Source organism: Taudactylus pleione, unplaced genomic scaffold (assembly GCF_031769625.1).
Source record: "Taudactylus pleione unplaced genomic scaffold, aTauple2 ptg000665l, whole genome shotgun sequence".
NCBI lineage: Eukaryota > Metazoa > Chordata > Amphibia > Anura > Myobatrachidae > Taudactylus > Taudactylus pleione.
Window position 1 is genome coordinate 117 of NW_028285067.1, and position 13940 is coordinate 14056.

At 43.1% G+C, this 13940-nt stretch overlaps 1 protein-coding gene across 1 annotated transcript in view; it reads right to left on the minus strand.

Moving 5' to 3' along the window:
* Window positions 1–575: 575 nt before the first annotated feature.
* Window positions 576–13940, minus strand: part of LOC148478279 (interleukin-1 receptor-associated kinase 1-like) — a gene marked incomplete at its 3' end in the record, with an annotated part of 54593 nt that continues 41228 nt past the window's right edge. The window contains exons 3-7 of the mRNA XM_088455684.1: window positions 12251–12415; window positions 11126–11253; window positions 9921–10100; window positions 7796–7860; window positions 576–690 (exon numbers count right to left, since the gene is read on the minus strand). Of these exons, the coding sequence (XP_088311810.1) occupies window positions 576–690; window positions 7796–7860; window positions 9921–10100; window positions 11126–11253; window positions 12251–12415 (653 nt within the window). The remainder of the gene's footprint in view (window positions 691–7795; window positions 7861–9920; window positions 10101–11125; window positions 11254–12250; window positions 12416–13940) is intronic.

Consider the following 13940-nt stretch of genomic DNA (forward strand, 5'->3'; position numbering starts at 1 on the left):
TACAAATAGTTGGCCATTCACATCAGTCCCTGCCCAGTGGAGCTTACAATCTATGTTCCCTATTTAATGATTTCTCAAGGGGAAATATGAAATGTCTTATGTTCTTCCTTTTTTAACTCTATTGCATGTAATAGTCCCATAGAGTCATTTTGCAAATACAACCTCTTGGCTATCTTATTTCCATTGTAAAACACAGTCTATCTAGCAGAATTTATTCAGCAGTACTAGCAGTATAAAAATCTTTGCAAGGCCCCAAGCCTGATGTCTGTGTTTGATATCCACAGTGTGAAAAGCTATTTGTGGTGTGGATTTCATACCTACGGACAATGGAGCAGGTCAGTGGCTGTAGGCAGCATTACATACAAACTGACTGTGTGAAGAGAGAAGATCTTCACACTAAAGGTTTACACAAGTAGGCTAGATACACTCTCTAGCAACTTCAAGAAAATAGTATGTAAGGCGCTGCAGAACACTTGTGGCGCCCATATAAATAAAGGATAATAATAATAGCTGAATGTAAATACAGTTCTACAGTATGGCTACAGACTCGCTGTAGCTCCTTCTTGTGGTCATACCTGATGATGCAGCCGATCTTCTAGTGAACCGTTGGGTAGATAGAGATAAATGAGGCAGTACTCCTCTCCATGCATGGAATAACCGGCTAAGTCAATTATGTTTGGGTGTCGGAGACTGTAGATAATCAGAGACAACAATGGAAACTAAACTGCAAATAGTTGTGTCATCACACAGTGTCAGCAATATTGCAAAATGCCAGAAGCACAAAAGTTTATGCATTATGACAATTCTTTACAAAGACCATTGAAGCATATTCCTGGAAGCAGCTGTGTCCAAACTTAACCTCAAAAGGGAACTCCACCATCCACTAGCATACACTGTATTGTGAATGATCATTTTCTGATTCAATAGTAGACTGGCTATTTTACAGAACAGAGTGAAGAGAAACACAAAAGGGGTCAATCCAATTAGGTGCGAATTGCGAGTTTGTTTCTTGAAACTCGCAGACTTTGCATCGATGTGCGCTCCCGAGAATTCTCCAATCCAATAAAAATTGCCTATTCGCACTGCTCGCAGCGGAGGTTTGCGAATTGACTGCCAAATGAGATTTGAGAGAAGTGTATGAAAAAGTGGGGAGACCATCCTGGACCCCCCAAAATGGATAATTTCGTTAGCAGGGCCGCATAGAAGGCTGTTTGTGGGCACTAGGAAGGTAATGTAGGTTTTTAAATGGACTCAAACGGCTGATTTGTGTTGTTGTTTTTTTTTTTTTTTAAACTGCAGGAAAAAGAAAGAAATATATAAAAAAAAAAAGACTTTTTTGTGTACTATTTTTTTGGGGGGGGGGGATTAATTTGAGGATATTTTTTTTTTACCCCAAAAATTAGCTTAATTAGCCCAATAATTACATCTCATTTGAAACTTCCAATTGCCTAATTTGTCACAAGGACCCAGTCCCTTCCAGTCTCCTCTCCTACCTGTCTCCTTCTGCCTGTTCCCATCTTTCTCACCTCCTTAATCTAGCCCCATCATCTGGCACTGTCCTTTCTGCATTCTAACATGCCCTGGTCGTCCCCATTCTTAAAAAACCTACCCTTGATCCTAACAAACTCTCCAACTGCCGACCCATTTCTCTTCTCCCTTTTGCTTCCGAACTCCTTGAGCGTATTGTTTAAAACCGCCTTACCACCTTTCTTTCCTCCCACTCCCTCCTTGACCCTTTTCAATCTGGCTTCCGTTCTCTCCACTCCACTGAAACTGCCCTCACGAAAGTCAGCAACCACTACTCTCTGCTCATTCTCCTTGACCTCTCTGCTGCATTGGACACTGTAGATCACCCTCTCCTCCTGCATATCCTTCACTATCTTGGTTTACGTGGCACTGACCTCTCCTGGCTGTCCTCCTACCCTCTCTGATCGTTCTTTCTCTGTCTCCTCTCATGACTCCTCTTAGCCCCAATTTCCACTAACAGTAGGAGCTCCCCAAGGTTATGTTCTTGGACCTTTCCTTTTCTCCCTATATACGCTCTCTTTAGGTGAACTCAAACTCCTTTGACCTCCAATATCATCTCTATGCTGATGATACTCAAATTTACCTTTCCACCCCTGAGCTCCCCCTCTCACTCCTCACCCGTATCTCCAGCTGTCTCTCTGCTGTCTCTTCATGGATGTCCCTGTGTTTTCTTAAACTTAACATGTCTAAGACTGAGCTGATCATCTTCCCACCCTCTTCCACTACCTCACTTCCCACAATTTCATTATCTATTGATGGTACAACTATCTCCTCTAGCCCCAAAGTGCGTTGTCTTGGAGTTATCCTCTCCTTTAAACGACACATTCAGCACCTCTCGCAGTCCTGCCGTTTCCACCAAAAAAATATCTCCAGGATTAGACCCTTCCTCACCCAGGACGCCACTAAAACCCTCATCCACTCGCTGGTCATCTCCAGATTGGACTACTGTAACCTTCTCCTAGCTGGCCTCCCAGTCTCTCACCTCTCTCCACTACAGTCAGTTCTCAATGCTGCAGCTCGGCTCATCTTCCTCTCCAGACGTTCTACATCTGCTTCCCCTCTCCCTCAAGCCCTACACTGGCTCCCCTTCAGATGCCAATTCAAGGTTCTTACACTCGCCTACAAAGCCCTCACCAAATCCTCTCCCACATACATTTCTGACCTTGTCTCCCTTCACAGTCCCGCCCGCTTCGCTCGACAAATGCATGCCGCCTCTCTTGCCAACTGATTACTTCCTCCCACTCCCATATCCAAGATTCTGCCCGTGCTGCTCCCTACCTTTGGAATGCTCTCCCTCTCAGACTCTCCACAAATCTTCAAACGGGCTCTCAAGACCCACTACTTTATCAAGGCCTTCCAGCTCTCATCCTAACGCACCTCATGCTCTTTCCTCCCTATCTTCCCCTTCTGTGTCACGCCTATCTGTCTGCCCCTCCCCTTTAGAATGTAAGCTCTCACGAGCAGGGGCCTCTTCCCTCATGTGCTTCTCTTTACATTTTCTTCTACTCCTTACTCCCCATTAGGGCACCTAACACTTGACTGCCAACTCCCTGCTGCTAATTGTGAGTGCTTTAATTGCTGTTGCAGCAATGTATATAAATCGTGTCCTTGTCCTGCACTGTAATGTACTGCAAGTTACTTGTTTCTTGTTCACTTATTAGTTCTATGTACTATGTAAGGTGCTGCGGAACACTTGTGGTGCCATATAAAGGATAATAATAATAATAATAATAATAATTATAATAAATAATAATAAAGGGGGGGGGGCGCAAGGGGTTCAAGCACAGTGTCCCAACACTTTAACCTTAAAATGAAGATTTTCCTTGCTGTCTCACCCTCAGGGAGGTGCGAATGGAAAAATGGTAATTCAGTGCGAGTTGCTAATTGGATCGCAAAATTAATTTGCAATTCAAATTCGAATAAAAAATAGCAACTCGCACCTACTTGGAATGACCCCTTAGGGAGGTCAAACAGGATTCAGACAAAACTACATATTATTGCAAAACAAATATTAAACCCAGTATAAACCAGAAAACCCCCTGTACAATATACCTCCTAAAACCAGTTTAGCTGCAATGCCCCTGGTTCCTCAATACAATACAATATCATCATTATTATCATAGAAGAATGCTTCCACCCAAAGCTAAACATTCTGAGTGAATGCTGGAAAAGGTTCTAAGTATCTATCTATACTATGGGAACACTACACCCAGATGGTCACCTGTTAATTTATTTATTTTTTTTATTTATTTTTTTTAGCACCCAGAACCTTTCTGTGTCCTGCTCTATAATAGATTAGGTCCATCTACCTATTCTGAAATGATGTCTGCTCAAATAAAATCATATTTTTTTAATCTCAGTGTTTATTATTTATTTATTTTCCTTATTAATTTTATTAAAATTTTTACGTTAATGTTATAAAATATAATTTACTAGAATTATTGGATGTATCGTGTATTCATTTATTAAGGATATCAGGCACTACAATGGTTATTTTTTATTTTTATGCACTCCAACTCACCTTTTCTATAACAGATTAAAAGCATAGATATGTTTTTATTTATTTATTGTATATATGTCACAGATATAACACTGAAAAGCTCTGATATTATGAGCACATGTAATGGTGCATACACACGGTCAGATTTTTCCTTCAAATATGAACGCTAACGATTTAAAAATCGTTCAGTCGTTCATATCTGAAGGAAAATCTGACATATCTGACATGCCTGAACGATGGACGATCAACGATGCGCGTTCCCGTTTGTCAGATAACGATATCTGACATCTGATGGGTTTGCAGTCAGACTTGGACGATTCCATTCATTTTAATGCAGTCAAAAATCGTTCAAAACTTTGGTAAAATCGTTCAAATCGTTCAGTCGTTCATCTGACAAATCTGACCGTGTGTATGCACCATAACTCTGCTAACACATATGTGGACTAATTGATATAATAATTAGTCCACATATTTAAAACCAGGACACAGGAAACCCCTACTCATGCTTCTGAAGAAACTTTCTGAGAAAGAGAAACGCTTCAAGGGAGTAGGGATTATTACATTTGCAACATATAGCAGACCACGCTCCTAATAGTGGTGACCGAGACCCCCCGCAGAGAAAGCCACCGGTGATTACTATACCGGTTTAAGGACAAGTGGAAAGGTCCGGCTCTGCCTCATGTGCACTGCTGGTTCCCACTAAGAAAGCCACAGGAGAATACACGTTTGGCCTTTTAGATCAGCGGAGCAGGGTCCGATGCGGCTACCACGTATATTGTCCAACAGGGAAAGCAGTGATGCTGTAAGCGAGATCAACTTTAATAGAGGGTGGAACAGTTACCCTCACTATCCATCTAAACCACCTGATTAGGAGCCGATATCGTAAGGCAGGGATAGCTAACCCTGGTCCTCAAGAGCTACCAACAGTGCATGTTTTCCAGGTCTCCTCACAGAATCGCAAGTGAAATGATTCGCTCCACCTGTGGATTTTTTCAAATGTGTTAGTGATTAATGAATATACCTGTGCACCTGCTAGGTGACCGGGAAAACGTGAACAGTTAGTAGCTCTCGAGGAACGAGGTTGGCTACCGCTGTCATAAGGCAACACACGTCAACACCTAGTGCAGTGGACACTGGAACCGGCAGCCTTTCAGCGGGGCACTCAGGACTGCTATCTGCATAGCTCTACCGGGACTTTGGTGGGCAGCAAGCCCCCAACAGTCGGTAACTATCCTATGTTATTTGACCATTGTCTAATCCTGGAGACATGGATTTCTATTGATACATAATATTCTAAACTCTAAAAGCAGTGGTTCCCAAACTGTGCGCTGTGGCACCCTGGGGTGCCTCGGGACACTTACAATGGTGCTTCAGGTTGGTAGTCCAGCACCAAATCAAATTACTTATGGTCAATGTAATGTAAATATTTGGACAAACAAAAGCACAAACCTGTTCACCACCACATAACTGAACCCAAGGATGACAGAAGCACAATTTACTTCACTTTACTAAATTTTTTTAAAATTTCAAAATAAAAAGCTTTTGGCTTAGGGGTGCCGTGAAGACAATGCTGATACTTTAGGGCGCCGTGACTCAAAAAAGTTTGGGAACCACTGAGCTAAAGCTTTGAATTGTGACGGTTTCATCACACCATCAGTTATAAACTATTTGCTCACCGAGCTGCAAATAGTTACTTTTAACACTATATGTTGCAATTTAATCTATTAGTAGTGTTTTATAATTTCTAGGGATTCTCCCTTTTATAATTTTTACTGAATTTGTTATCTACATACACCTTGTGATAATCGAAATTGTGAGTTGAGTGACATTAACCATGCACAATTTTTTATGCTGGAGTATAGGAGCCCATGTTTTAGTCTATTTGCTTAGAGGGAATAGGTAATTACCGCTTGTGAGCTGCCAATCCAGACATCTTTGAGGCACAGTAAATATATATATATATATATATATATATATATATAAAGAGAGATACAGATAGAGAGCTCTCTCTCACTATTATATATATCTACACACATATTTAAAAGGTATATATATATATATATATATATATATATATATAATCCTATAGATTGTAAGCTTGCAAACAGGGCCCTCTTACCTATATATCTGTGTGTTATTACCCTGTTTTGTTCTATCAATGTTTACAATTGTAAAGCGCAACGGAATATGCTGCGCTATATAAGAAACTGTTAGTAATAATTATATATATATATGTACACACACACACTCTGTGTATGTATATATGTATGTGTCCTTCCTCATCATTGTTGCATTTGCGCTGAACAGCCCCTCTTGGCGCGCCAGGTCCTGTGCAACTCTGCTAGCGCCGGGCGTCTTATTTCCCAAAAATGCGTCTTAGTCGCAATGTGATGTGACTAGGACGCACCAGCAGACTGTACTGATTAATTAATAATGCGACACTTGTATATCTGTGTGCGTCCGAGTATCCGATTCTGTATACGATGCAGCGGCCGCAGCTTTTGTACATACCAAGTTACGCTGTGCTTTGTATACAATATGAAGTGTCGCATATCAAATTAATCAGAACAGTCTCCTGGTGCGTCCTAGCTCTGCTGTAATGTGGGCCGAACACGAGCCAATCCTCCCAGTGGGCTCGAGTGACTAACTACAGGATCTGTAGACAGTTTGGCCAGGCACAGTATAGGATGAGAGCCGGCAGTTCTGTGTATGGGCCTAGCAGCTGGATCTCATCCAAAACACAGTAGGGGCTGTAAGTGAAGCTGGAAGACCGCACACAGACGGATCACCACATATGGAAAAAAAAAAAAAAACATTTGAAGTAGCAGCATTCTCCCACACTTCTTCTAGACTATCCCTACTCCAGTGGTTCCCAAACTTTTTTGAGTCACGGCGCCCTAGAGTATCAGGATTGTTTTCACGGCACCTCTAAGTTTAAGTTTGTTATTTACAAATTCAGAAGAAAATGTAGTGAAGTAGTAAAGTGAAGTAAATTGTGCTGACCTGTCATCCTTAGGTCCAGTTATGTGGTGGTGGGCAGGTTTACACCTCTGTTTGCCCACATATTTACATTACATTGACAATAAATAATTTGATCCTGACGCGCCACGGCGCACAGTTTGGGGACCACTGCCCTACTCCATTATTCTGCATGTCACCTTTACAGAATAACCTCAAACATTTCCATTGAGCTGGTTAAAATGATAAGAGTTTGTGGATAACAAAAAGACAGAGGGCTGGAGGAATAATACTTGATTTTGGTTGTACATCCCTTTTAAACCCAATCTATTTGAACTGATAAGGGGCTCCTTAAATCCCATGGCCATTATCTTATAAGGTCACAAGACTTTGCGGTGTCCAGTCTTCTACTGATCAGTTATCAAATCTTTCATGTGTGCTGGAGCAGAAGAACCTGTTGTCAAGGAAATCAATGTTTACAGCAGCAGAGTCTTTCAGGCCACGAGAGTGACTTATCGGGGGGGGGCGTTGCCCGTTTTCTTGTGTGGTTAGGCTAGAGAGACTAGCACTGCCTGCAACAACGACAGTCACAGGCTTTGATGAGGGAATCGGGGGGGGGGGGGGGGGGAATCTCCGCAACTAGAAAGGGGAAGATGCATGGGTCACCACTGGCACAGGGTGAGGTACCTGTCAAACTGTGGTGTCAGCCCACATCTATGAGAAATCAAGTTCACACATCCAGTGTCTCGGCTGTAAGCATATCTAGATTATGTAAAGGACTTTATAAATATTTACTGCAGTTTTCCTTACCATGTCAGCTTCTCGATCTCAGTAAGGAAACTCTTCTTCACTGTACTCCATTCTAACTCAGAGTCCTACAAACACACAAAGAGCAAATCAGAGGTCTTCTATGCACAAATTACACAAAATAAACCATCTACACCGGTCACCTATACCCAGCGGAGGCAGCCATTTTGCATGGATAATCAGGAAAAGGCAGCCTGTGAATTCATTATGGGTCAGCGACATCACTAAAGCTGGGTACACACTTAACGATGTATGTACCCAGTGATGCAACGGACCGACATATCTGGAGCAGGTGCACAGTACACAATCCGGTGCCCGACATGTCGGCAACAGCCGCATGCCGCTGCTTGGGGCCGTCAGTTGCATTGTCAGATTGAGCTGCATGTAGGGCCGACCTGACGATGCGGCTGACGAACAACCGGGAGCGCGTATGGGCCGACAGGGCATACACATTAGCCGATTTTGATGATATGTCGAAACGATACATCGGATCGGCCAAAATATAATCTAATGTTGTACCCAGCTAAAGATGCTTTCACATTCTGCTGAATAGGAGCTCCGGGAGCGATGGTATTTAACGCGTGAGGCTGAGGAGGTAGAATAATGTGGAATATTGTACTGAAGTGACAGGAGGAATCTCTGTACACAAGGGATGACAAGTTTTTTGCAGGAGGAGCCACAAACCACAAAATTATATCACTGCATATGTGTATGGAGAGGAAAGAAACTGTATAAGAGACAAGCATTGAAGAGAATATAAATTGTAACAACGATCCAAAAATTTGTATTTTTTACATTTGTAAATGGAAGATAACAGTGGCCAATTATAGACCGTAAATAAAACTTGAGTGAGGTCACAAACAGCCTCCTTTACATTAAGATGGGGACTTCAGCAGCCAATGCTATAGGAAACCCAGGGCAAGAACAGCGAGAGGCAGCAATAATTCTGGAGCACTCAGAAAGCCAGCGGCACAATGCCTGTTTCCGTACACCAAAAGCAGGCAGGAGGGGGTTCAATTTGTGATGTGCTCCATTCTGGTTGAACATAGTAAATGTATCAGAAACTAATGTAGGGGCTGATTCTGAGTTGGAAGCAAAGCTAGAAAAGAGCTGAATATTTTTGGTTATTTACATCTTCTGTGGTCGACCTTTTGCATGTCGACCTTTTGGATCACACCCTAATATTTGCGGATGTGTTCAGATTAAATATTTTAACTCAAGCCGTACGGATATTTTATCAGATTGGTAGATTATGGTTTAGCGCTAAACAACCCTAATTATATCTCATATACACTATGTAGACAAAAATGATTGGACACCCCCGCGCAAGAGAAATGCATACCATTGCACATGAGTTTCAAATGGCCATTAATGTGGAGGTTTCGACAAGAACACTTGGTAGGGAGGCAAAACTTGCAGTTCTACAACAAATGTTTTTATCAGGACGACAATGCCACCTGTCATGTTTCCAGGGTGACGCTGGACTGGTATACAGAAAATTCGGTAACCTGGATGGACTGGCCAGCTCAGAGTCCAGATCTTAACTCCATTGAGAACCTTTGGGACGAATTGGAGCGTCGGGGGCATTCTAGTCAGACTTGACCTCCATCAGTGTCACAGTTGGTCACTGTACTTAAGGTGGAATGGCAAACATCCTGCCTGCTGTTGTCCAGGAACTTGTGGACAGTTTGCCAAGAAGGGTCTCTGCAGTAATCACTGCACGTGGTGGACCTACAAAGTACTGATGTCAAGAAAGTCTTGTTGATCCATGTACTGTCCGTGTCCAATCACTTTTGTCTACATAGTGTGTGTGTGTGTATATATATATTATATATATATATATATAATTTTTTTTTTTTATTAAAGACTGACCTCTCCTTTGTATAGCTGCTCTCCTCTCACAGCACCTTCAGGTCATGCATTCACCCTTTTTATATATCAAGCTAAATTTCTGCCTAATCAAAAGTTATGACATTCTAGGAAAAGTAAAAACAATTCAATGTAATCTTTCTCATTTTAAATCATTAGTTCCAAAGAACGACGGGATTTTCCAGAATATACATAGAATGTTATTAAAAGTAAAGAAATCACACAAGGTAACCACTGAATAATACGCCGTGCAGCGCACCTGCTTCAGCCGCTTGACTGCATAGTCAGTGTTCCGGATGGTTGCTTTATACACACAGCCAAATCCACCCTCTCCAATGAGTGAGTATGGGGAGAAGTTACTTGTACCCTTGACCACCTCTTGGAAGTTCCACAACAAGTGTTCAGGTGGCTCTATAAAGTTACTGGGGACAGCGGATTCCTGGAGACAGAAAACAATACAGGAAACCATTAGTCCAGTAAGGTATTTACAATTAAAATCAGTATATAAGGGCCTGTATTACAGCGAGTCATAACTCACTAACTGCATAATATTAAACTATGCGGAATATCCAGTTAAATCATTCTTACCGATTGCTGCAGGTAATGTGTTTTTTTATAAATTATTATATTTTTTTAAAAAGCATTTAATCTAATATTATTATTATATTGTTTCTATAGCTCCATCATATTACCTAGCGATGTAAAGAGAATATTCAATCATTCACATAAGTCCCGTTCCGATTGGAGCTTACTTACAATTTAAAGTTAAAACAGATAATTAAGAACATCAATTTAAAACAGGATTTCAGGGGTCATCGGGGAGTTATAGCAATCATGGGTATTGGAATCTGCCATCTATTTTCAAAGGACTATGCATACAGTCTGCGCAGGGCTAATACACAGGATCCAGTCACATTGTCAACATTCATTATGTCAACATCACACGTTGACATGGTTCAACATGCTGACAGGCAAGTTTAGACACCATGGGAGGTTTAGGATTAGGCACTAGGGGGAGGTTAGGGTTAGGCTGTGCCACAGGAGACCACCGGCACCCGGAAGCCCCCCCAGAGGAAACCCACACAAGCACTGGAGCACATACAAACTCCACACAGACGGCCCATGACTGGAGATTGAACTAATGACCTCAGCACATAGGTCTCTATTACAACACGTACCAAGTTGAAATTCACTTTTTGCCACCATGGAACGATGATCAGCAATAAGTGGTCCAATGTCTGAATGTGGTCTCCGAGTGTTTATCTGGGGTCCCGGTTCCTTGCTGCATTATGGTCAGATTTGTTTTAACTTGTAACATTTGTTATTACAGTTGTATCTTTCTTTCATTAAAAGGTCTAACGGATTCCTCAGATTAAGGATAATGTGCGGCTCATCTAAAGTTAGGGGACGCCCATGCAGCCCCTGAAGTGCATCCGGCCGCCGATCACTGCCAGGCACACTTACCTGTACTGAAGAATGGATATTACTGTAGGTACTGTTACTGCTACTTTCGGAGCTTGAGGTTTGGGATGGGCACACGCTGCTACATATCAAGTCTGGGGGAGGAGGTCCAGGCAGGGGAAGAGGGCTCCCTAGGAGGAAGATACACAGAGACCATAAAAAAAGGGTTCTACTCCATTTAGTCTCGGACACTGTCCCGAAAAATACATTAGGAAGATCGGGATGCCAAAGTTGTTAAATGGAGATGTTGGTTGATGGATAGACAACAGAGAATTGTAGTACATGAAAAGCAATCGGAGGAGGTAAAGGTTACCGGTGGATGACCCCTGGGCTCTGTACTTGGACCTGTGCTCTTTAAAATGTTGTGTGACATTGCTAATGGTTCAGGAGGAGGAGGTAAAGGCTGCCCTATTGCAGATGACACATAGAATATCCAACAAAAGTAGACACAATGGGGGAGGGGTGTGGTGGAAGGAATCGGTATGAATTACCGCCATGGCTGAAAATCCCAATCGTCCCAAGGTAAGTATTAACTAGCCTAACCTCCCCCCCCCCAACCCTCCTTAGAGGTGCCTAACCCTAACCTTCCCCCCAGTGCCTAAACCTAACCCCCCCTTCCCCGCCGCCTAAACCTAAGTCCCCCGGGGGGGTGCCTAACCCTAACCCTCCCTCCCCCTAGCCTAACCCTAACCTCCCGGGGGGTTGCCTAACCCTAAGTTTCCCCAGGCAGCCCTAAACCTAACCCTCCCCCCCCCACGCGGCTATCCGCGCTCGGCATCACTTCGATCGGGTTGCCGGGTGCCTGTCTCCCGGCGTCGGTAATATGACAGGCGTCTAGATTTAGACGCCTGTCATTTAACCCTCGCCGGGATAAAGCAGTCAGGAAGCCGGCTGTCGGGATTACGTCTACCGGCTTCCTGACTGCATACCTGGTGGACAGGTAGGGGGAAACACTACAGTTGAAATAATTTCAGATACAGTAAGGGATTTCTGTGACCTGTATAAAAGCACACGTTTTATATGATCATGGGATTCCTCATTGGTTTCTAATAAACCTATATTTAACAGTAGAGAGAGCATACATAGGGCATGTTCGCACTTATAAGAACACTTATAATGTTGAAGTACCAATAGAGCGCACAGTTTCTGCCTGTGAAGGACTGGAAGGTTGTCTCTTCTTCTTGGAGTCACTCCGTTCCAGGCACGGCCGTGTGTACCTGGTTGGAGGAGAAGGTGCTGTGGTCGGACTCTTGTTCTGAATCACAGGCAAACTTGACTGGTACTCGGACCACCCTGTGGAGAGAGATCACAGAATTATTAGACTCACTTACAATTCTCCCCATTATGGATTAATGGAAATCCCATATATCCACACTGGCATCAAAACTTCATTATGCTGTAAGTAGAAGAGCAAAAATCACAGCCTGCAAAATCATCATCTAAAACTGGGCATAGACTGTCAGATAAAAAGGTCTGCCAGCTTGCTAACTGCTGCATATAAAACAAGGAAATCCATAGCGATCAAGTTATATACGTAGGTTAACTATAGGTCACCCAGACATACATCAAACTGGGCACAAAACAAAGCTGCGTATCCACTTGCAGATATAAATGAGCGAATGAACGATTCCGACATCGTAATCGTTCAATCACTCAATCATGCAGTTTAATGTCGGAAACGACCAGCGATGCGCGCCCCCACTGGTCGCTTCCCACATCAATCATCACCTGAATATGATGGTCAATCTGCTGATGACAGATTGGCCATGTTCAGGGATGAGGCACCCTGTCTGCACTGAACGACATTGTTCAGTGTAGGCACTACAGGGGATGAGGAACGACTGTACGATTGCGATGTTGTAATCGTACGGTCGTTCCCCTATCTGCAAGTGGATATGCGGCTTTACTCCTGAATTATGTGGGAGAACAAAGCGTTAATGCAGATTTAATTTCGGATTTTCATTACTGTATTAAGTTTAGGTTAAAATGAAAAACATCAATGTACATTATTTAACCCAAAGGATGTTGCATATGCAAAGCATTCCATTGTAAATTACTTAATTGTAAATTATATAGCATAGAGGTAGTCACAGAATCATTGTACATTTAAGTCTCATTAAAAAAAAAAATGCAAACATTCGGTTGCAACATTCATATACCATAGGGATCAATTAACTCCTGGCCATCGGTAACTTTACACACAGGCCCAGTGCACCAAATTGATGTGATCAAAGCCATAAAGACATGGTCTATAGCAGGGGTGGGGAACCTTTTATCTGCCAAGGGCCATTTTGATATATATATAACATTATTCACAGGTCCAATGCAGGCCACACCCCGTTGTGTGACATTATATGGTGCGGGGCCACAAGCGCCGGTGATTAAAGCAATGCCCAGAGCATCCCGAGGATGCTCCGGGGAGCTGTAAGGGCAGAGGTGTGACTGTCTGAAGCGTCCTAAGGACGCTTCAGGTGGCACCGCTGCATAGATTCTGGCTGCAAGGTGCTATTCTAGGCACCCTGCTAGCCAGATGAGGCTAGCAGAAAAAGGCTCCGAGGGCCAGACCAAATGATTCCCCGGGCCTGAGGTTCCCCATCCCTGGTCTATAGGTACCTAACGTAACCCCCTTTACCCCTTCCTAAAAGCTAGTGGAGGTCCGGTATTCCTGCTCGGAAACTCGGTTTACACCGTCCAGCTCCATGATCCGGCACGTCAGCAGCCAGAGCTGGTTGCCACATACACCAGCCTGATAGCGTGGTCATCCAGCTAAGCCGGCCACACGGGTGTATGAAGACAAGGACATTTCCTGACGATTTCA